This window comes from Echiichthys vipera, assembly GCF_963691815.1.
Source record: "Echiichthys vipera genome assembly, chromosome: 11".
NCBI lineage: Eukaryota > Metazoa > Chordata > Actinopteri > Perciformes > Trachinidae > Echiichthys > Echiichthys vipera.
This window is the reverse complement of record NC_139836.1, coordinates 30,828,023-30,853,239: the sequence shown is the minus strand read 5'-3', so window position 1 is coordinate 30,853,239 and position 25,217 is coordinate 30,828,023. Positions and strand designations below refer to the sequence as shown.

General features: G+C 43.0%; 1 protein-coding gene across 1 annotated transcript in view; it reads right to left on the bottom strand.

Moving 5' to 3' along the window:
* Positions 1-25,217, bottom strand: part of prkg2l (protein kinase cGMP-dependent 2, like) — a gene marked incomplete at both ends in the record, with an annotated part of 100,527 nt that overhangs the window by 3,552 nt on the left and 71,758 nt on the right. The window contains 4 exons of the mRNA XM_083922985.1: positions 7,543-7,605; positions 15,444-15,566; positions 16,828-16,991; positions 17,093-17,234. Of these exons, the coding sequence (XP_083779111.1) occupies positions 7,543-7,605; positions 15,444-15,566; positions 16,828-16,991; positions 17,093-17,234 (492 nt within the window). The remainder of the gene's footprint in view (positions 1-7,542; positions 7,606-15,443; positions 15,567-16,827; positions 16,992-17,092; positions 17,235-25,217) is intronic.

Below are 25,217 nucleotides of genomic sequence, written 5' to 3'. Positions count from 1 at the left end.
TGAAATATTTAAAACTCACAGAGGGATTAAGGGCAATGGAATTGTGGCTGCATTAGCACATGATTACAGTGAAACAAAATGAGATCATGGATATTTCACTCAGTAAATCTAAAGAAAAGGGAATAATTAAAGATAAGACATGATAGAAGAGTGGCAGTTGGTATACAGGAAACACAGGAAGATACCTTTATGCACTACAACAATAACGGGCACAGTGAGGACAGCTAAAAGAAGCACCAAAAGAGAAAAGTTTAACACGGCTGACATACCATACTTGAGAAAACAAAACACTTCAATAGTTATTTCTGATGAGCTGAGCTGATTTTAAACCAGCTCTGTGCAGTGTGGGCAATGAGTGCAGATAAATGGTGTTTGGCTTCCCCCTGTCTTGAAGCAGCAGAGGTCTGTATCTACAATGCGATGAACTCTGTGTGCTGCGGTCAACTATGTTAACGTGCTTACGTTAATGCCATTACTGGATGTAACACATACCATAATATTAGCTAGGATAGCTAATCTCCCCTACTTGTGGTTATCAGCTTCAGTCATGGATGTGGGTTAAAAGGGGCCTGCTTCACCTACGTTAAGGGTCAATTCAATTCACTTCAATTTTATTTATAGTGCCAAATCATAAAAAAAGTTATCTCAGGACACTTTACAGAGAAGGTAAAGACCCCACTCTATGACTTATTTATGATTTACATAGACCCAACAATTCCCCCGTAGAGTATGTGGCAACGAAAACCTTCCCTATAACAGGCAGGAACGTTGAACAGACCCAGCTCTATGGAGGACGGACATCTGTCTTGACCGGTTGGGGAGGAAGAAAAGGAGAGAGAAAGAAAGAAAAGACGTACAGATTGACAGAGAGAGACAAAAACAGACACAAAGATAGAGAGACAAACACATTTCCAGAGATGCAAGCAACCAAAAAGTAACAGTAACTATAATAATAACTATAGCAATGTGAATATGACTTATATGTTATGGCAGTTCATATATACAGTATGTTATGGCAGTTAATATAGTAATGACATATGAAAATGATAACAATAATGGTGGCAGACATGATCAATGATGAGTCGCGGTAATAACAGCTGCGATACAGGGAGACATACCACTGATGGGGTTTTAATGGCTACAAATTTTATAGTTTATTAGTCTATTGATAGTATATATGACTAATAGTGATAATAGTAGCAGGAAGTGACACACGACCACGGCAGCAGGCACCACGATCAGCAGACACCTGCGAGACGACAAAGCACAAACAACTCCGGGGAAGAAGTTAAATTAGTTAAATGCATTTATGAGACATGGATGATACGGGTAGAGAGGATAGAAGCTCAGAGTATCAGGAACAGGATATCCCCCCGCAGACTAGGTCTATAGCAGCATAATTAAGCTCTAAGAGAAATTGAATGCCAATAACAACATAGTTAAGGGCTCGTAAGCCCTAGCTGTAAGCTTTATCAAAGAGGAAAGTTTTAAGTTTACTAAATATGAGGACGGTGTCTTCCTCCCGAACAACACTCCGATGTTGGTTCCACAGTAGAGGAGCTCGGTAGCTGAAGGCTCTGCCTCAAATTCTACTTTTAATGATTGCATTCTCAGAGCGCAGAGACCTAGTCTGGTAATGCGGTACTATGAGCTCTTTAAGATACGACGGAGCCTGACCAATAAGAGCTTTGTAGGTAAGGAGAAGGATTTTAAATTTGATTCTAGATTTTACAGGTAGCCAGTGCAAAGAAGCTAATACAGGAATACAGAAATATGTTCTCTTCAATTTGTTTTAGTCAGTACACGAGCTGCAGCATTTTGGACCAACTGGAGACTCCTAACAGACTTATTGGAGCAGCCTGATAATAAGGAGTTGCAATAGTCCAGCCTAGGAGTGACAAATACATGGACTAGTTTTTCTACATCTTTCTGAGACACAATGTTCCTTATTTTCGCAATATTACGCAGGTGAAAGTATGCATTCATTGTCGTTAGTTTTATGTGAGAATCAAAAGGACATATCCTGATCAAAAATAACACCCAGATTCCTTACTGTGGTGCTGGAGGACAACATTACACCATCCAGGTTTTTTTATTTCCTTAATGCATATTTGAAGTTTAGCTAACTGATTGGTTTCTTCTGGTTTGATCAATACCTATAATTGGGAATCATCAGCATAACCATGAAAATTCATGGAGTACTTCCATATAATATTTCCTAAGGGACGCATACAGTATATAAGGTGAATAGAATCTGTCCAAGTACATAACCCTCTACAAACTGAGATTGATACAATACATAAAACCTAAACCAGCTTAATTTGCTTCCTTTAATGCCAATTACACTGGAGATCAAAATTAGTGAACAAATTATTAATACATAATTCATGCGGAAATAGTGTTATTTTTTTGTTCAGAATTTGATAGAATATCCGCTGTGGCTCTACCACTGCTGTACTAGCATGTTTTTATAATTAACCAAGGCACTTCAAAAGAAACCTTCATTTTGTGAAAAAACAGTGAGCAAAATTAGAGAACAGTAACCACTGTGTCAGAAGAGACTATTTCAACAATGTTTTCTTAGGGCTATAGGATTGAAAAATGAATAGGAAGTGTAGAGGCCCTTGCTTTGAATTACTTCAGCACGTCTTCGTCCACATGACATCACTAGTTTCTCAAACTGCTCTGGTTTGATCTTTGTCCATTCTTCTTCAGTCTCTTCCACAGTTCGGGAACTAAATGGGTTCCTAAGACATTACTTTGTCGGCAAGGAATTTTTGGAGATTCTCTGGGAAAGTGGATGTGATTTGAGGCCAAGCACAATTTTTCTTATCAGGCTGTGCAACACACCAAATTCTTTAAAAATGTGCCCCTTTAGCTAGCTATATATTTTATATTTAAAAACATTTAAATTTTAAACTGCCCAACAATCATACCTGACACAAATAAAGTTCACCTGAACTAAGTGTGTGTCAAGTAAATGTGTAAGTTTCAGAAATGGGATGATAGTTGCTCATGGATCTACAAGTGGACTGCCTGACTTTGGAGATATTCTTCAGGTTTGCCTTGTACAGGGAAGACTGTGTTCCATGGTGATATGTATTTCTGGGCGGTACAGGTAATATATAAAAATGAAAGTGTTTTGAATGAGCTTGGTGAATTGGCAGATAACTGGCCTTTGGCAGACTACTTTTTGACTTTAAAAACACAAGACAGGTGTGGTAAACGTCAGACTAAATGTTGAATTGTTATTCTGTCCTCCTATTGATTTGTTGAAATTAAGATCTACCCTTGTTAAAACATTTAATTTTCTCTTTCTTTATTCACAGACTGTCGTAAAATGGCTGCTCCAGTGAAGCTAGGAATCATGGTAGGAGAAAACAGTTCTCAGAGATCGATCCTTTCAGATGGGATTTCAGGGTCTGTCATAAAAGACTGTAGCCAGGCTGAGAGAGAGCCACAACTCTACTGAGCCATTTATTCCTATAACCCTCAGTAGTAACGACTTCATGACCTTCTTTAATGACAAAATTATAACTATTAGAGACAAAATCAACTGGCTTGGCACTAATTTTTCTTCAAACCCATGAACCTTAGAAACAACTGTACGACCTGATATATTCTTGGACTGCTTTTCTACAGTTGATCTTAACAAATTAACCTCTACTATTTCAGCATCAAAGCCCTCTACTTGTCTCCTAGACTCTATTCCAACTAGGTTACTTAAAGAAGTGTTACCTTTAGTTAGCACTCCTGTATTAGATATGATTAACATGACTTTATCAGCAGGTTATGTACCAATGTCTTTTAAAGTAGCTGTAATTAAACCTCTTCTTAAAAAGCCCAGTCTTGATTCTGAGGTACTAGCCAACTATAGACCTATATCTAACCTTCCTTCTCTCTCTAAAATCCTCGAGAAATTAGTTGCCAATAAGCTGTGTGACTTTTTACATAATAATGAGTTATTTGAGGACTTCCAGTCAGGATTTAGAGCGAATCATAGCACTGAGACAGCACTGGTAAAAGTGACTAACGACCTTCTAATACAGGGGTGGGCAATTCTGGTTCTGGAGGGCCACTGTCCTGCATGTTTTAAGTTTCTCTCTGCTGCAACACACCTGAGTCTAATGCTCTGCTCGTTATCAAGCAGCTGATGCTTGTCACAGTTTGATCATTGTTAGACTCAGGTGTGTTAGGGTAGGGAGAGACCTAAAACATGCAGGACAGTGGCCCTCCAGTACAGGACTTGCCCACCCCTGTTCTAATAGCTTCAGACAAAGGACTTGTCTCTGTACTTGTTTTACTAGATCTTAGTGCGGCCTTCGACACTATTGAACATCACATCCTGCTACAGAGACTGGAGCATCTAATTGGCATTAAAGGAACCGCATTAAGCTGGTTTAAGTCTTATTTATCAGATAGATCTCAGTTTGTACATGTTAATGACAAATCCTCCATGCACACTAAAGTCAGTCATGGAGTCCCACAGGGTTTCTGTCCTTGGACCGATTCTATTCACCTTATATATGCTTCCCTTAGGAAATATTATAAGGAAGCACGCCATAAACTTTCATTGTTATGCTGATGACACACAATTGTATTTGTCGATCAAACCAGAAGAAACCGATCAGTTAGCTAAACTTCAAATGTGCATTAGGAAATAAAAAGCTGGATGACCTGCAATTTTCTGATGTTAAACTCAGAAAAAACTGAAGTTATTGTACTTGGCCCCAAAGGCCTCCGAAACTCAATAGCTAAAGATATTGTTACTCTAGATTATGTTGTGTTGTCCTCCAGCACCACAGTAAGGAATCTGGGTGTTATTTTTGATCAGGATATGTCCTTCGATTCTCACATAAAACTAGCAACAAGGACTGCTTATTTTCACCTGCGTAATATTGCAAAAATTAGGAACATTGTGTCTCAGAAAGATGCAGAAAAACTAATCCATGCATTTGTCACTTCTAGGCTGGACTATTGCAACTCCTTATTATCAGGCTGCTCCAATAAGTCTGGTTCAAAATGCTGCAGCTCATGTACTAACTTAACTGCGCTCTGAGAATGCAGAGCTACTTGTCGTCCCTAGAGTCTGCAAAAGTAGAATGGGTGGCAGAGCCTTCAGCTATCAAGCTCCTCTCCTCTGGAACCAACTCCCAAGTGTTATTCGGGAGGCAGACACTGTCCCCATACTTAAGAGTAAACTTTAAACTTTCCTTTATGATAAAGCTTACAGCTAGGGCTTACAATCCCTTATCAATGTTGTTATTTTTAAAATGATTTTGTTCTGCTTAATGAGGCTGCTACAGGCCTAGTCTGCTGGGGGATAATCCTGTTCCTGATACTCTGAGCTTCTCTCCTCTCTGTCTGTATCATCCATGTCTCATCAATGCATGTTACTAATTCAACTAATTCGTCTCCCAGGTCTCTGCTGATTGTGGTGGTGCCTGCTGCCGTGGTCCTGCATGACGCTTCCTGCTACTACTATAACTATTATAATATATACTATCACTAGTCTAATAAACTATAAAATTTGTAGCCATAAAAACACCATCAGTGGTATGTCTCGCCGTATCGTAGCTGCTATTGCCACTACTCATCATTGATCATGTTTGCCACCATAATTATTATCATTATAATATTCTATCACCTTAGCTGTGCTTGTTTCTACTATTCTGCTGTATTAACTGCCATAACATGCAAGTCATATTCACATTACTATAGATACTATTATAGTTACTGTTACTCTTTGCTTGCTTGCATCTCTGGAAGTGTGTCTGTCTCTCTGTCTTCGTGTCTTTCCTTGTCTCTCTCTGTCCATCTGTCCGTCTTTTCTCTCTTCTTTTCTTCCTCCCCAACTGGTCAAGACAGATGGCCGTCCTCCACAGAGCTGGGTCTGTCCAACGTTCCTGCCTGTTATAGGGAAGGTTTTCGTTGCCACCGTACTCTACGGGGGAATTGTTGGGTCTATATAAATCATAAATAGGTCATAGAGTGTGGTCTTTACCTAGTGTCCCGAGATAACTTTTGTTATAATTTGGCACTATAAATAAAATAAAATTTAATTGAATTAGTAAACTTGCACAGAAAATAAATCGGCAGTATGGAGTATAAAGGGACGCAATTTTCTAGGATTTTCCTATCCCGCCCTACTCTGTCTCTGATTGGCTTACTGTGATATTCATACCCTAAACCTTACCAATCTCACTCCTTATGGATAAACCTTACCAACCCCAACCAATGAAGGCAACAAGTACTGGCCAATCAGCCAGCAGATTTGTAATTTTGTAATTTCTCCCTACCCCCTCCCAACTAAGCTGCTGCCACCTTCTGCTCTCTAGATGACTCCTCATCCCTTTCATGTGTTAGTGCATCTGATACAGACATATTTTCTTCTCCTCCGCCTCGAACTCAAGATCGTCTGAATAGCTTGTCTTCCCTGTGGCCTGGTTCTCTTATGATAATGACTCACAGCTGGACAGGGCCAACGCTGCTTTCAAAAAAACTGGAACTGTATTAAATCCTTATACAAAACTTAAATCTGCCTTTCTTGATTGCTCAGCTGAAATGATCGTCCAGTACAAAGTGCTCCTCTCTGACAGTGAGTTTGAGGATGTTGCAGAAGTTCTTGCATCAACAAATCTACTTTTGAAAGAGCCAGGTTCAGTCATTGGATGATGATGATGAAAGGATAACAAGCTTGAGGTGTAACCTTGCTAACTACCAAAGAAAGATCAGGTGGCTTGGATGCCCACCCAGGTTACAATGAATGCCCTTACACATAATCCTGATGGCAAATGCAGTCCTGCCTATGGTGTAGAGAAGCCTAAAAAGGTTAAGTGAATTACACACCCACTCACACATTACCATCTAGCAAAACAGTGGAGACATCAGAAAAGATAAGAGTGGTCATCCTCTCAGAGGTAAAGAACAAGCGATGAGGCAACAAGGTAGCGACGATGATGGACAAAACCTTTGCACACAGACTGCAAGAGGTAGTTTGAATGAATATGTCAAGGAACATCCCCTTTACACCTTTATTGGAATATACAGTAGTATACAGTGAATGCTTACAGACTGCATCGTATGTGCCATGTAAAAGACATATTGCAGTCTAAGAGGTAACTCAAACTGATTAGGATTTACTGAAGGCAAGCAACAGCAGTCTTTGTTGACACTCGAACAAACCTTTGTGAAACGTGTATTGTATACTCTAAACAAATATATGGATAAATACATTTATAATGCATTTGCATGTCATGAACAGACTGAACTATTATGTAATAAGTAACAGTGGCATCAAGCCCAGCTTTTTTGTACCATTGTGTGTTTCCACAAGAAACAGATGCAAGACCACAGTGGAGGTTTGTGAGGCATATGTATCACTCCATCGGTCCAAACTACATATGGAATGTAGATGGATACGATAGGGAATATATACTTCCACATGGCTGCTCGTAGATTGTGCAGTTGTTTGATTTTATAAACTGAAATCTAAAAAATATACAAAGGGAATGGAGAGTTTTGGCAAAAAAGGAAACTTACTTGTGTTTCTTGATGTCAATGATGCCATTCTTTTTGTTTCCCAGCCTCTCCACTGGGTTTAGCCTGAGAGGAAAAGAAAGACATTTATATTGGTTTAATGTCAGGTTTAATAAAACTGTTTTTAAGTATTAAGTTCTAACACGTTGCTTAAAAGAATAGTTATGATTTTTTGAAGTGTACTAGGGTACTTATCCATAGTAGAATGGAATATTTTTCGAACACAGGAGTTACTGGTCTACCGCTGCCACGATCCGTTAGTTTGATTGTTACTTTTACTTTTCTAATTTGGTCTTTCCAGGACCCAAAGTTATAAAAATACATGATGAATTAAAGAGATCGATAGTGATGGAAGAAGTCACACTCTACCTCAGTGTGAGTGCAACTCCATTTGGTGCATTAAAAAACAGTTACAGAACAATTAATACAGTTAAAAGTATTTAAGCATGCTTGGCTGGGTGGGCAAGCTATTGTTTGTTGAGGGTAGAGAGTAGGAGGCTAAGTGCTGTGCTAAGTGCTGTGAGTTAAGAAGAGATAGAAAGGGTTGTAAACAATCCCACACACACTACATGTCAGCTGAACGAAACAGCTTAGCAAAAAAAGAACATCTTTTTCCATCCTATAGCATTCTTATGCATTTTACTTTGCTGATTGAGAAAGACAGCTGTAAAACACCAAAGTCACACAATAACCCAAACAAACTTGATGATTAAGTTAGTGGTGGACCAGCAACTCCTATGTTCTGAAAGTTAAAATGATTGTTTTTTCAATGGAGTCTGGTGGCTTCTATGAGAGTATAGATCGGTTTAGTTTCCCCTATGTAAACGGGCTGTCTGACTTCAAGGTAAAGTTGAAAACATATTCTAAATATAGCATACACACAACTGATATAGTTTTTTTTAGGTGTTCAAAATATGTTTAGCTGCTGCCCCCGTCCACCACTGTACAACAACCAGTTTTTTGCGAAACTGCAGCGTTATTGTCATCACGGAGACATGGCTTCACCCGCTGATTCCCGACGCTGCAGTTGAGCTAGTGGACCGCGCGCTACACCGGCAGGACAGAAACGGAGACTCGGGTAAGAGCAGAGGAGGGGGGCTTTGCGTTTACGTACATAACGAGTGGTGCTGTGACAGCAGAATCATTGACACACACTGTTCTCCTGATCTAGAGGTTCTGGCAGTCTCGTGCAGACCTTTTTATCTACCGAGGGAGTTCACTGTAGCCATTGTGATAGCTGTTTACATTCCACCGGATGCTAACGTTAGCACGGCCCTCAGCCTCCTGCTTGCTACCATAAACAAACAGCAGCTCGCCCACCCGGATGGGGTCTTTACAGTTGCCGGTGACTCCCAAAATTCGTACAATACGTGAATTTTGCCACCAGAGGGGAAAATACTTTGGACCATGTTTACTCCAACATCAAACATGCCTACAGAGCGACACCCCTCCCCTACTTGCTGGATCTGACCATCTCAGCATGTCCCTCACCCCCACCTACACCACCCTGCTGAGGAATACAAAGCCACTAACAAAGACAATAAAAACGTGGCCTGAGGGAGCCCTCTCTCAGCTGCAGGACTGTTTCTCAAGGACAGTATCGGATTTATTCTTTAGCCATAACCTCCAGGAGCACACTGACACTGTGCTCTCCTACATCAAGAACTGTGTCGACAACGTCACCGTCGAAAAAAGGGTCAGGGTCTTTCCGAACCAGAAGCCCTGGATGAACAGTGAAGTCCAGTCCCTCCTAAAAAAACGCAACACCGCCTTCAAGTCAGGGCCCTGTACAGTGCGGCCAGGTCAGACCTGAAAAGAGGCATCAGGGAGGCCAAGGCGGCTTTTAAGAGGAAGATTGAAGACCACTTTGCTGTGAATGACCCCAGAAAGATGTGGCAGTGAATAAATCACATAACAAACTACAGAAGCAACAACCAGGGGACTGCTAGGACTGACGCCTCGCTGGCAGAGGAGCTCAATCTCTTCTTTGCCCGCTTCGAGACAGACAGGTCCTCAGCAGCCACACCAATCCCACCTCCCTCCAGCACTGCCACACTGTCATTTCAGGAACATGAAGTGGGACGAGTGCTGAGGACAGCGAACCCCGGTACCTGGCAAGGTGCTCAGAGCGTGCGCTGACCAACTGACTGGAGTCTTCACAAGGATTTGACTACAGACTACAGACCCATTGCACGCCTGTTGTGCAATAATAACATGTTCCACCCTAAATATACATATTTTATTTTAGTATAGTTCTAAATATACATATTTTATTTTAGTATAGTTCTGTTCTCCACCCTATACTGTTCCCATCTGTTTATACTGTTCCCACCTGTTTATACTGTTCACATTATTATATTGTTTTTACTATATTGTGTGTTTATTTCTTATATTATACTTTGCTTATTGTTTTATTATATATTATTTTTGCTAAAAATGTACCAAGGGGGAGTAGCACTCGAATTTCGTTGTATGCAAATGCAATGACAATAAAGGCTATTCTATTCTATTCTATTCTATTCTAGTCATGAAGTGCTTTGAAAGACTGGTCTCTCAGCATATCAGGGCCTGTCTGCCTCCCACTCTGGATCCCCATCAGTTTGCCTACAGGGCAAACAGATCCACCGAGGACGCCATCACCACAGCACTCCACACCGCGCTGAGCCACCTGGAGCACAGGGGGAGCTACGTGAGGATGCTCTTCCTGGACTTCAGCTCAGCATTCAACCACATCATCACAGAGATCCTGGTGCAGAAACTCTCTCACCTGGGCCTCTCCACCCTCATCTGCCACTGGATTAAAGACTTCCTGACAAACCGACCACAGTCTGTCAGACTTGGCCCTCACATCTCCACCGCGATCACCCTCAGCACAGGCTCTCCACAGGGATGTGTATTGAGTCCCCTTCTATTCACCCTATACACACACGACTGCTCCCCGACCCATCTCTCAAACACCTTCATCAAGTTTGCCGACGACACCACAGTGGTCGGGCTCATCTCAGGGGGAGACGAGTCCGACTACAGGGACGAGGTAAACAGACTGACGACGTGGTGTTCAGTAAACAACCTCCAACTGAACACCACAAAAACAAAAGAACTGGTACTGGACTTCAGGAAGGGCAGAGCGGACCCAGCCCCCCATTTACTCCATCAGGTTCCTGGGTGTGCAGATGGCCGATGACCTCTCCTGGACTGCAAACACCACGGCGGTGGTTAAGAAAGCCTAGCAGCGTCTCCACTTCCTGAGGGTGCTCAGGAGAAATAACCTGGAGGAGAAGCTGCTGGTGATGTTCTACAGAGCCGCCATAGAGAGCATCCTGACGTACTGCATTACAGCGTGGTACGCAGGGTGCTCAGCCGCAGACAGGAAGGCACTACAGAGGGTCATCAACACAGCCCAGAAAATCACTGGGTGCCCTCTGCCCAGCCTGGAAGACATTGACAGCTCTCGCTACCTCAGCAGAGCTGAAAACATTATCAAGGACTCCTTTCACCCCAGCAACCACCTGTTTGACCTGTTACCCTCAGGCCGACGCTACAGGTCACAAAAATCACGGACAAACAGACTCAGAGATAGCTTTTTTTCTAGAGCTATCACTGCAGTCAATAACAAAAAATAAAACAACAAAACAAACTACCTCAAATGTAACAAATATTGATCACATTGATCAGATTTAAAATTTAGAATCTAAATAACTTAACAAAGCCACTTTAAACTGAAAAAGCCACTTTAATCCCTTTCGGGATGTGCGCATGCGCCGCGGTGTATGCAGCCTGTTCTAGTCGCTCCTGCTTACTTTTACTTTGTTTTCAACTTTTCTCCTTTTTACTTTATCTTACTTTTTTTTTTTTTTTTTCTTTTAACATAGTTATTTAGTAAGCCTCTCTCTTTAAACATGCTTGTGTGGAGAGTTTTTGTTGTGGCGTTTTTGGTTGAATCGCTGCTTTTACTCCGCCACACGACGGTTGCTCAACAACTCCGCATTGTTTACTCCAGGGATCAGCTGTTAGAGCTGAAGCCGGCCGGCTCAGCTACGGTGAAGGCGGACATCCCTGCTGAACTATGGAGGAAAACACACCGTGGAGGCAGAGGGAAAGGATCGCTACGGCAGAGAAAAGGAGCGAAACACCGGAGACTTATGGAGAGGAAGACATTCAAGCCGTGTCTCCCATCTCTCATCATGGGCAACGTGAGATCACTGGGGAATAAGATGGACGAGCTAACAGCGCTAACCCGGAGTCGTCAGGAATACCGGGAGTGTAGCCTGATGATTTTCTCGGAGTCATGGCTACACGCGGATGTTCCTGACCACAATATTTCCACCGAGGGCTTCCACACTGTCCGGGCTGACAGGGACTGCACTACGAGCGGCAAGCGTAAAGGAGGGGGGCTTGCTGTTTACGTGAACAACAGGTGGTGCAATCCTGGTCACGTTACCATCAAAGACCGCATCTGCAGTCCAGATATTGAACTGTTATCTGTGGGCCTCCGTCCGTACTATTTACCCCGTGAATTCTCACATGCTATCGTTGTGGCTGTTTACATTCCCCCCTTCCGCTAACCCAACGTCGGCATGTGACGTCATCCACTCCACAATAGCCAGACTACAGACCGCACACCCGACAGCTCTGATTATAATCTCGGGTGACTTCAACCATGTCTGCATTAAAAAGACACTGCCGAAATTCACCCAGTATGTGACCTGTACAACAAGAGAGGAAAGGACCTTGGACCTGTTGTATGCTAATGTGAAGGACGCATACACCTCCACGTCCCTTCCCCCCCTGGGGAGATCAGATCACAACCTGGTGCTTCTCACCCCCTGCTATGTGCCTCTAGTGAAGAGGCTGCCTGTGACCACAAAGACAGTGAGGACATGGTCAGAGGACTGCTATGATGCACTGCAGGGCTGTTTTGAGGTGACAGACTGGAATGCACTCTGTGAGCCGCATGGAGAGGAAATTGATGGGCTTACTGAATGCATCACAGACTACATAAATTTCTGTGTGGACGGCATTGTCCCAGCTCGGACTGTGCGTTGTTACCCAAACAACAAGCCCTGGGTAACCAAAGACATCAAAGCCACTCTGAACCAGAAGAAGAGGGCCTTCAGAGGTGGCAACAGGGAGGAGCTTCGGGACGTTCAGAGGGAGCTTAACAACAAGATCAGAGAGGCTAAGGACAGCTACAGGAAAAAGCTGGAGATGAAACTCCAGCAAAACAACATGAGGGAGGTCTGGAGTGGCATGAAGACCATCACAGGCTTCAGACCAGCTAGAGGTGGATCTGATGGCAGTGTGGCTGGGGCTAATGAGTTGAATCTGTTCTTCAACAGGTTTGACACTGCAGCCCAGGCCCCTGCTGTCTCTCCTGCTGACTGTCTACAGCCATCACTGCTTCTGACCCCCCCTCCTCCTCCTGATAGCACCTCATTCAACGCCATGAGACCCTCACACCCATCCCCCTCTCTTCACACCTCTCCTGGCTCCCCTGCTACCTGCCCTCCTCTCACTCTGGACTTCGAACCTCCCCCTGCTCAACCTGCACAGTTTACACCGCTTCAGGTACGGAGACAACTGAGCAAACTCCACGCCGGTAAGGCTGCAGGCCCTGATGGTGTCAGTCCACGGGTTCTCAGAGCCTGCGCCGAACAGCTATGTGGAGTTCTACACCGCGTCTTCGAGATGAGCCTGAGCCTCCAGAGGGTCCCTGTGATATGGAAGACGTCCTGCCTCGTTCCAGTGCCAAAGACGCCGCAGCCCAGCGGTCTCTCTGACTACCGACCGGTGGCACTGACGTCTCATATCATGAAGACCCTGGAGAGACTCGTCCTGGAGCAGCTCAGGCCTATGGTCAGGCCACACCTGGACCCCCTGCAGTTCGCCTATCAGCCCCGGATTGGAGTTGAGGATGCCATCATCTACCTGCTAAACCGTGCCTACACCCACCTGGACAAGCCGAGGAGCACTGTGAGGGTCACTTTCTTTGACTTCTCCAGCGCATTCAACACCATCAGGCCTGCTCTACTGGGTGACAAGATGACGGCGATGCTGGTGGATCCCCCCCTTGTTTCCTGGATTGTGGACTACCTCACTGGTCGACCACAGTACGTGCGCCTGCGTCACTGTGTGTCAGATACAGTGGTTAGCAGCACTGGCGCACCACAAGGGACTGTTCTCTCTCCTTTCCTCTTCACCCTTTACACCACGGACTTCAGCTACCAGCCAGAGTCTTGCCATCTTCAGAAGTTTTCTGATGACTCTGCTGTAGTGGGATGTATCAGTAAGGGTGAGGAGGCTGAATACAGGGCTGTGGTTGACAACTTTGTCACATGGTGTGAGCTGAACCACCTGCAGCTCAACACAGCAAAAACCAAAGAGCTGGTGGTGGATCTGAGGAGGACAAAGACACCAGTGACCCCAGTTTCCATCCGGGGGCATAACGTGGACATTGTAGAACACTACAAATATCTGGGGGTGTTCATTGACAATAAACTGGACTGGACTAAGAACACTGAAGTCCTTTACAAGAAGGGACAGAGCCGCCTCTATTTTCTGAGGAGGCTCCGCTCCTTCAACATCTGTCGGACCATGCTGAGGATGTTTTATGAGGCTGTGGTGGCTAGTGCTTTTATGTTTGCTGTAGTGTGCTGGGGCAGCAGACTGAAGGTTGCAGATGCCAACAGACTCAATAAACTGATCAGAAAGGCCAGTGACATTGTGGGGGTGGAGCTGGACACCTTGGCTGCAGTGTCAGACAGGAGGATGCTGTCGAAGGTGCGGGCGATACTGCAGCAGGGCTCTCACCCTCTCCACAACACTCTGGCTGAACAGAGGAGCACCTTCAGCCAGAGACTGATTGCTCCTAAATGCACCACTGAGCGCCACAGGAGGTCATTCTTACCTGTGGCCATTAAACTGTACAACTCATCCCTTTAGTCATCGGACTCTTGACTACTTAAAAATAAAACAAAACAAATTATAAATATCAGTTCTCATTTCATTTCATTTGCCATAACAACCTAATTGTACAGTGTATATATCTCAGATTGTATTTTCACACTCACTTCAGATTGTTTACTTGATTGTTTATTATTTATTTGTACTATATTTTATTGGCTATTTATTAGCTACTTTAGATTTATTTTAATTGTATTTTATTTGAATCTTTACTTTATTTTATTTCTACTTTTCTTTATGGCTTGTTTCTACTGTGCACGGAGCATTGGAACGAAAGAATTTCCCCCCGGGGATCAATAAAGTATTCTGATGATCTGATGATGATGATGATTAAAACTCTTGTGCAATAACATGCTCCACCACAAATATGCATATTTTATTTTAGTATAGTTTCTGTTTATACTGTTCCCCATCTGTTTATACTGTTCCCCATCTGTTTATACCGTTCACATTATTATATTGTTCATACTATATTGTGTGTTTATTGCTTATATTATACTATGCTTATTGTTTTATTATATATTATTTTTCTAAAAATGTACCAAGGGGGAGTAGCACTCCAATTTCGTTGTATGCAAATGCAATGACAATAAAGGCTATTCTATTCTATTCTATTCTATTCTATTCTTCTACATTGCTTAGCTTCCGTACTTGTCCTCCTGTCTGCTTCACCAAAATTGGATGTGCCGACCGCCATCTATAGACTATAGATAAGAACCTCATAATAAACCCCACTTCAAAAAAGTGCTAGTGCATTTGTGACTAATGTGTGTCGAATGTCGATGCAACCCACATCAGTGTGACTGCAACAAAATCATCGAGATATTATTCTAAATGATACTGCCTGGTCTGCTCCACAACACATAACACAGTGACTCCCTGATCATCTGTTAAAATGACAAAGAAGTATTATTGTAATTGTGCTTTTTGATTCACCGTACTTGCACAGTCTCCTGATGAGATCATCTGGACGCTTTCCTATTCTCTTAGGGAAGTCCATCTTTTCAATGCCATGGAGGACCATGGTGTAAATCTTTATGGGGTCTGAGCCAACAAAGGGTGGGCTGGAAGAAAAAGATCGGATTGCAAAGGTAAAAATTCTCTACTATTCAAAGGATGAATTTCTGTTAGGCCAGCAGCGTCCTGACTCCAGCACGCCGTTTAACACAAAGATTGATATCATCTCATTTCACTGTAAGAAAGAAAGTAAAGAAGTGTATTTCTCAAGATGTTGAATTTTTTTTTAAAGACACAATGACAATACTTAATGGCATGGAAAGCTACAATGCTGAGTCAGAGACTGTTTATTATATGAGTACGTAAATGGTAAACAAATAAATAATTATCTAATCAAGCTGGAGTGAACAGCATCAGTTGAACTGACTGACTTGAATTTTAGTCATGATCTGAGAGAACATTTTGGGATTGGGGTGTAACGAAATGTTGATCAAGGAGTTAAACGAGCAAAATTACTTATGTGTAGTTGTCTTAAAGTATAATTAGATTGATAAGTTTGACACTAAATCAGATATTTAGCTCCATCAAAGAGGTTATGTTTTCAGATTCTAATTGTTGTACATATTATTTTGTCTGGTTGACTTTTTAAATACTAACCTATCCAGTCTCCACATCTGCCCTCATTACTCACACCTTAGTCAATCCCATATATTAACACAACTGTTCACTGGTTCCTTGCCAGATTTTCTCTGCTCAACCTAGTGTGCTCATTGCTTTCTTGCAGTTCCTAGTGTTAATTTTTGGACATTTGGCTCCACTCTTGGTTTTGGATTACTGCCTGTTTGCTTTCTTTGGACTGATTACCCGTGTATGGAATCATAACAGTCTGGTGGAATACTATAGCAGAACAAGGAACCCATTAAATGTGGGGGCAGATCCGAATCACACAAAAAATGTTTTCACTTTGATTAACAGCGCTTCTGTGCTGTACTGGAATAATGTGAAAAATGAGTACCCAGCTGGGAAAGTTCACACTGCGTTAACATTGTGAGATGGTGTATGCCTCGGCGGAGGTGTGCCCTTTTAGTTTAATCTTCTCTATTCAACTCTGTAAGCATGAAGATGATGATAAACCCTTATTATTCATCTACATCCCTTCTCTGGGTCAGATAATCTGCCATCATTGATTTAGTTTCAATTGCTATTCTGATGATACTCACCTACCTTTACATTAAACCTTCTACCCACTTCTGGGGCCATCACATTTGGCCTCCAAGACATGTTATATGTTATAAATATATATATAATGACATGTTTCTCTCCAAGTGCGAATCTCAAGGGTATGAGATTCTAACCTTACAGACTTACTTGCCAGTAAGAAGTTCAAATATGAGGATTCCCAAAGACCAGCAATCAGCTCCAAAGTCATGGCCTTTGCTCATAATGACTTCTGGGGCCACATACTCCGGAGTCCCACAGAATGTCCAGGTCTTCTTTCCAAGGCCAATGTTTTTAGCAAAGCCAAAGTCTGCCTGACAAAATACAAGGAATAAGGAATATATGTTTAAAAAAATAGTACAGTACAATAGCATTCTTTGAAAGCCATCACTAACAAATATTTAGAGTGGCTCACCATTTTGACATAACCCTTGGTATCCAGTAGAAGGTTTTCAGGTTTCAGGTCTCTGTAGACGATGCCCATTGTGTGTAGGTAATCAAAGGCCTCTAAGACACAACCAGTACAGAACCTGGTTGTAGGCTCATCAAAATAATTCCTGGTAGGTTACGAAAAAAATCAACATATTAATGGAATCCTGCTAATATGCACAGAGAAGACTAATAGCCAATTTTAGGAAAACCCGTAATGGCAATCACTTGGTCATTAAGTGTAACAGCAATATTTGATTGGTGGAGCTCGCTGTTACCATGGAATTTTTGACCGCACCCAAGAACGGCTAGTGAACAAATACTTGTTATGCTTGGATGAGATGGAAAAGTGTATGTATTGATAAAAAAAAAATGTTACAGTGCAATGGGAAGAGACTTAGCGAATAAATTCATGGCACACTAAAGCTACTGCTTAAACACTGTCACTGTGCTCACATTAAATCATAAAACAAACAGAAGTGAAACATCTCCATCATGGTCTCCATCATTTGAGATTTGACCGGTACCCTTTTAATTACATCATGTTGTGTCCTCTTCATCTGCAATGGTTTAATGGACATTTAGAACAAACAATTGTTTCTCTTGATGCGTCATACATTCATTTGTATATGCAAGATTTTCTGTAAATTCAGTTAATATTTGGGTTAAATTTGTATGGAAATTTGTCTTATTTCATCTTCCAATTAGAGTACACTGTATAAAAAGTGCTAGCTTTATTTCTTCCATCTCTTAATTTGCAGAGATTTAAAGTTTGCCTTGCAGCATGTACTTTGTAACAATATTGTAGCATGCTAATGTTCTACTGCAAAGGTACAACTTGTTTCATTGGGCTCATTCTAAGGTAACAAAAACACAATAATACACTAGAGAAAACTCTTATATTCCTTTTTTTGCCTTTCAATCATCCGAAATCCTACACACTGAATCTTTATGCCTCCAAACGTATACGTACGATTCAAAGTGCTCTGATCTATAACTTATGGTGGCCCTGAAGTGCAAATCAAAACAGCAAATAGAAAAATTCAACAGAAAGTCATAAAACACAACAGCAAATAGGAAAAAATTTCAACAAATCATAAAATACAAAAGCAAATAGAGAAAGATGAGAGCAAATACGAAAACACTTCAAATAAATCATTAAACACAACGATATTAACTTCTATCGTGAAAGGTAGGCTTATGTATCCGAGGATGAACCCTGCTGATTGGACAGATGGAGTGTCGAGTACAGAGAGATAGAGAGGCTGACTGAGAGAGAAATTATTTATTACTCTATTTACTTTCAGTTATCACATTTTCTGTTTTCATAAGTAAACACTGATGCTAAGTGTCCAGAAGCTTTTAAACCCAGAACTCATTGGTTTTGTACAATATAACTGATGTTTTATATGTAAGGTTGACTTTACTTCTTTGAACTTGCAAATACTACATAGATAGGTAAAAAGTAAAATAAAAAAAGGTATCCTATAAATAGAAAAAAAATGTAAATTGAAGACTTTAGTTAAACTGAATCTGGGTTATTTTCTGTACTCTTTTACAAGTATTACATCATCAATACATATATCTACTTATAGATGTTAATATTATTATTGTAGATATTGTCCCCCCATCACCAGGCAGTATCATATCACTGCTTACACGCAGGTCGTCTGCTCGGCCTGTGGCCGGCACATTACCAAGCCCTTACCGTCATGTGTGACCATCATCAGGAGACGGTTTCCAGAAAGAGGAGGAATATAGATTATGAAATGTCTAATTTGGGTGACAATCTACAAAATGAATCACAAAGTGTCTTACAGTATAAAAACATTTTATGCAGTTAAGATCAGATACTGCATAAATGGTTAGGCCTGCATAAAGAAGGTACAAGACTTTAAACCAACATCCCTAAATATACAAACTATTAATGTATTCTTATATCCAGGAACTGCAGTTAAGATAAAAGGAATCAGTCTGCAATACAAATTATTTTTTAAAATATGAATGTGGAAGTACCAAATGGTGAAAAGGAAAAAAGATGTATCCATTTAAAACTAGAAAGCTCAAACTAAAACTATGCAGTCCTAAATTAGCTATTTTATTATTAGAAACGTGTTTTAATTGAGTTCCAGTTTTAGATCAAAACGCACAGAAAGACAATCATGATATATGCAACACTTTTCTCAAGTTAGTACAATATGCAAAAGTTAATAGTGATAAAGATAAAAACAAACATCTTGCAATGTTCAGAAACAATGTATGCATAGCCTTGATTCATATGAATATGAATTGTAGACTTTGATCTTACTTTGACTTTGAATAATATTAATCTTAACCAGTAAACGTTCACACTGATGTTGTGTGTTAAACTGAACGTATGTGGGGGACAGGCCAACTGTCCCTTGTGATTTTTTGGCAGGAGTGGAAATGGAGGCAGGTGCAGTGGAGGACAGCACAGCATGGCTCTCTGGTAGTCTTTGATTAAATAATGTAATATAGACCTCTCTCAGTGACTCCATGAGGACTGCTGATGAAAAGTGTGATTTACGGTAGTTATTGTCACTGTAAATTGCTGTGTAACTCCCAGCAAACTGGAAGTTTCAGTTGGCACACACAACTGCCAACTCACAGTCTAAGGTGAGAAAGTCACCTATTATTTAACAGTGCCTGACAGTTTAAAACAGTTCACATGTTCGAAAGTATAGAGATATATTATATGATATTATATATAACAACAAAGAAATCCTATGTGAGAAAATGGTTTTACATATGAAAATATTTGTTTGAGTGTGTGCCAATTACAGGGGTATCGCACTACTGAGCCTCCTTGGTAAAGTATACTCCAAGGTGCTGGAAAGGAGGGTTTGTCCTATAGTCGAACCTGAGATTGAAGAGGAACAATGCGGATTCTGTCCTGGACGTGGAACAACGGACTAGCTCTTCACTCTCGCAAGGATCCTGGAGGGGGCCTGGGAGTATGCCCATCTACATCTGCTTTGTGTATCTGGATAAAGCATATGACTGGGTCCCCCGGGAGATACTGTGAGAGGTGCTGCGGGAGTATGAGGTGAGGGGGTCACTTTTATGGGCCATCCAATCTCTGTACACTCAAAGTGAGAGCTGTGTCCGGATCCTCGGCAGCAAGTTGGATTTGTTCCCGGTGGGGGTTGGCCTCCGCCAGGGGTGCGCTTTTTCACTAATCCTGTTTGTGATTTACATGGACAGGATATCGAGGCGTAGTCGTGGTGGGGAGGGGTTACAGCTCGTTGGGCTAAGGCTCTACGCTCTGCTTTTTGCAGATGATGTGATCCTGATGGCATCAGTGACCTTCAGCACTCACTGGATCGGTTGGCAATGTGAAGCGGCTGGGATGAGGATCAGCACCTCTAAATCCAAGGCCATGGCTCTAAGCAGGAAACCGGTGGCAAAGCTCTCAATCTACCGGTCAATCTTCGTTCCTACCCTCACCTATGGTCATGAAAGCTGGGTCATGAGCGAAAGAACGAGGTCGCGGGTACAAGCAGCCGAAATGGGTTTTCTCAGGAGGGTGGCTCGAGTCTCCCTTAGAGATAGGGTGAGAAGTTTAGCCATCCGTGAGGAATTCGGAGTAGAGCTGCTGCTCCTTTGCATTGAAAGGAGCCAGTTGAGGTGGTTCGGGCGCCTCTCTAGGGAGGTGTTTCAGGCACGTCTAGCTGGGAGGAGGCCTCGGGAAGATCAGGACCAGATGGAGTGATTATATCTCCACTGGCCTGGGAACGCCTCGGGATCCCCCAGTTAGAGCTGTTTAATGTGGCCCGGGAAAGGGAAGTTTGGGGTCCCCTGCTAGAGCTGCTGCCCCCGCGATCCGACCCTGTATAAGCGGTTGAAGATGAGTGAGAGATGACTAAACTGGCTAGAGTCAGCTCTGTCATTTTGCTGGTAATATAGTCTGTGTCCCTGGAAACGGCCACAAGACTACCACGTCAGGGGCTGGGGGCGGGGTTATCGTGGCCAACAAGAGCACTGGAATGTTGTTCTTTCTGTTGTTCAATTTTTTAAAGAAAAGAGCCTTTGTCAGAGGAGGGAAAGTGTCAATAAGTTAACACAATAAAGTTGTATTCTGTGTTCTCCATCAATTCATAATTTAAGAATATAGTTGAAGATTGAAAAAAAATATCCTGAAAAATAATCCTGCTTTCTGAAATAGGGCCTGGGACCTATGGCCCAGGATGCAAGGATTTAAGGATGCCCGTCCAGCTGGGAGGAAGCCTCGGTGAAGACCCAGGACCAGGGGGAGAGATTATTTTCGTTACAAAACTCCAGCTATACAAACAACAAATATTATACAGACAACATATATAAGAAAAAAAAGATATACCTCTCCGGGAACCATCACCTTATCGTGGTGGAGAGGTTTGTGTGTCCCTGTGAACCTGAGGGCTGTGTTGTCTGGAGCCTAGTGCTCCTGGTAGGGTCTCCCATTGCAAAGTGGTCTCAGGCGAGGCGCCGGACTAAGAATGGTTCACAAAGACTCAATGGACAAACAAGGAAGAGAAAGAGAGACCCTGCCCGGAGGAAGCCCGGGGCCCCACTCTGGAGCCAGGCCCAGACGGAGGGCTCGCCGGCGAGCGCCTGGTGACCGGGTTTGCCACGGAGCCCGGCCGGGCACAGCCCGAAAAAGTGACGTGGCACCTCCCTCCTCTCCATCCTGTGGGCCCACCACTCGCAGGAGGAACCACTTGGGTCAGGTGCGCTGCTGCACGGTTGGCAGTTTTAGCTGAGTTAAGTTCATCACATTATATGTCATTGAGATTATTATATTATATTATCATTGAGGTCACAGTGACTATTAGAGTTGTATCTGACAGCATTGCATGGTGTTATTTTACACTACACCATGTAAGTGGAGTGGATATATCTGTTTGCTATAGAACATGTACAGCTAACATTTCATGCAAAATATCAGAGCAAATGCAAATGTTGTTTGCCCTGTAGCTCTGTAACGTTAGGTGCACCTGTTCCTACATTAATGTTACCAGCAGTCTCTCCATAAACCTTCTGTTCACGCAACTTGTCTGATATCTCTGTTTCAATCATACCTGCGAGCTGTCTGGACCCAGGCATTAACAGGACCATTTCAATAATAAATCATAAATACATTAGCTGTGCAAACATAATCACAAGCTCACGTTATATAACTACTCTTGAGGGTCAAACTGACATATCACATTTTCAACATCAACTTGTAGGTTTGGCAAAATCCGATGCTAACTTCTAATGCTAGCTAACAATAGCATTAGCTTATTAGCTGGTATTTTTAGGCTGCTTTACAGCAAGAGTACTAACCACACGTCAGTTCTTAGTACTGAAAACATTTTGCTGGTTCATTTGGAAGTTAGCAAACATTAGAAAATTATACTGTGCACAGTTCATGTTTTCGTTGAGCTGAGTCTCCATGAAATGACCATCCCTCCCATCCCTGCAGTGGCAACAGCACCAGAGGCTGATGAAGCTGCTTTACAGCAGGGAGTGTACCAGCTGTTTGCCTCACATGTATGTTGGTGTCGGCTTTAATATCTCACTCTGAAACCCATTACATCATCAGGAAAATAAGAGCTCCCTAACGTAACACGGCCGTGTTTTCTGATACAGATGCAGTAGTGAAGTACCGTCTCTTCACATGCACAAACACATTCAGGCACAAAGCTAGCTCCGATGCTTTTCTTTACTACCCCTCTTGACAAGTGTGTGCTTCCATTACAAATAAAATAAGTCACCAAGGTGACAAATGGTTGGATAAAAAACTGATTCAGGAAAACTAAAACTGTTCAAACGAATGTTTATTTATGTAAACACGGTTTTATGAATGAAAGTGAACCTGTAACCACGTGACATTTAACCTCGGATCAAGAGCATTAAATTAAATTAATCACACCTGTGGGCAACATACATATAGGGTCGGCTGCGCACCCACACACTCTTTTCTACCGACTGGGAAGATAGGCAGTACCACCCTTCGCCACCAAGTGACAACAAGGGGTTACAGGTCCGCTTTCATTCATAAAATCTTGTTTACATACGTAAACATTTGTTTTATTTCATTTCAGTGAACCTGTAACCACATGACAGCATAACAAATCAGTCCCGAGGAGAGTAAACTGGTACTCTTTTATAGACCAAATAAAGGAAGTTCATACAAAACATGATGTAGTCCAAAAACTTTATTGTCAGCAGTCATGCTTTTGGACATAACATTTCACCAGTAAACAAGGCAAAAAACAAAAGTGCCTAACTTAAACAAACATCCTGGAGCATTTAACAAAAGAACTACTCAAATGTAAAGAAAAGCAGAACTCAGGCATCTGCTGCAACCCCAAGAACTGATGACCCGACTGCAGAGGACGACAGGTTCAGTCTATAAAACCTGGTGAGAGTAGATGAGGAGGTCCAGCTTGCTACACACATTCTCCAATGGCGCGCCTCGAAAAAGCGCCCATGAAGTGGCCATCGCCCTGGTTGAGCGAGCCACAAGCCCTGAAGGAGGATCCCCTCCTGCATGCATGTTAGCCAAGGAAATCAGAACCATTATCCAATGTGCCAGATACAGGCTTGTCCAGTGGAACCACCATATGAGACGAAGAGCCTGTCAGAAGGAGGAAGCACCTTAGTCCGATCAACATAAGACCAGAGAGTCCTGAAAGAGCACAGGCTTAACGAGCACCTCCAGGCGCTCCGCTGGGCCTCCCAGGATGAGCCCGGTAGAAGTCCCTGATGAGGGCCAGATCGAGAATCAGGAACCGAGAGACCCAGCTTCTCTCCTCAGGACCATATCCCTCCCAGTCGACCAGGTACTCTGCGTTGCACGTCCAAAATCGAGCTGACCATGAATGCCAGATGGCCATCCACGGTTGGGGGGGGGGGGGGGGGGTTGATGGGGTGACGGTAGGCGGGCACAATGTGCTGGTGGACACCGGCTTCAGCTGGAAGACGTGGAACGTAGGATGGATCTTGAGGGACGCAGGAAGCTTGAGACGACCAGCACTGGGATTGATGATAGTCTCGATCTTAAAGGGGAGCGAGTTTCCTGGAGAAGACATTCAGGGGAATGTCATGGGAGTTCAGCCATACCTTCTGCCCCCGTCTGTACTTGGGAGCTGGGATGTGACAGCAATCCGCCATCCTGCGGTTCTGCTCAGCAGTCCGAAGCAAAGCCCCTGGGCCCTCCCTCCAAATCCGAGGAACCTTTCGAAGATGATGTTGGACTGAGGGCACAGCAATCTCGGACTCCTGGGCCGGAAAGAGAGGAGGTAAGTAACCCAATGAAGCAGAGCAGAGCAGGTGAGGAAGTTGTGTGAGTATTCCACCTAGGACAGTCGAGACGACCACGACGAGGGGTTGCTGGCACAAACACAGCGAAGAGTGATCTCCAAATCCTGATTGGCCCTCTCTGTCTGCCTGTTAGACTGAGGGTGGCAGCCCGATGAAAAACTGACCCTGGCTCCCAAAGCCTGACAGAAGGCTCTCCAGACACAGGAACCGAACTCGGGACCCTGGTCCGAAACGATGTCCATAGGGATCCCATGGAGTCGCAAAACATGGTCCACCAAGAAGGATGACGTTTCGATGGTCGACAGCAGTTTAGGCAGGGGAACAAAGTGAACCATTTTGGAGAACCGGTCAACAATGTTCACAATAGTGTCGTTACCTTGGGAGACAGGAAGTCCAGTAACAAAATCCAATGCGATGTGCCCCGAGCGCAGACGGTGCAGGCCAAGAAAAACTCCTGGGTATCCGTGGTTATAGTTTTCCACCAGAAGTGACAGTGCAGGAAACACTGTAGTTGCTTCCTGGAAGATGCCGTGGCCACTCTGTCACAGCTTTGACCTTTGCTGGATCCGCCTTCACCTGTCTGCTTTCCACAATGTAACCCAAAAATGATGAGATGTGGAAATTCACATTTTTCTGCTTTGACGAACAACCGATTCTCCTGTATGTGCTGGAGAACCTGGCGGACGTGATAAACATGCTCTGACAAGTCTCTTCAAAAAATCAAAATGTCATCCAGGTAGACGAACACAGAGCGGTTCAGCATATCATGGAGAACGTTGTTAACTAGTGCCTGGAAGACAGCT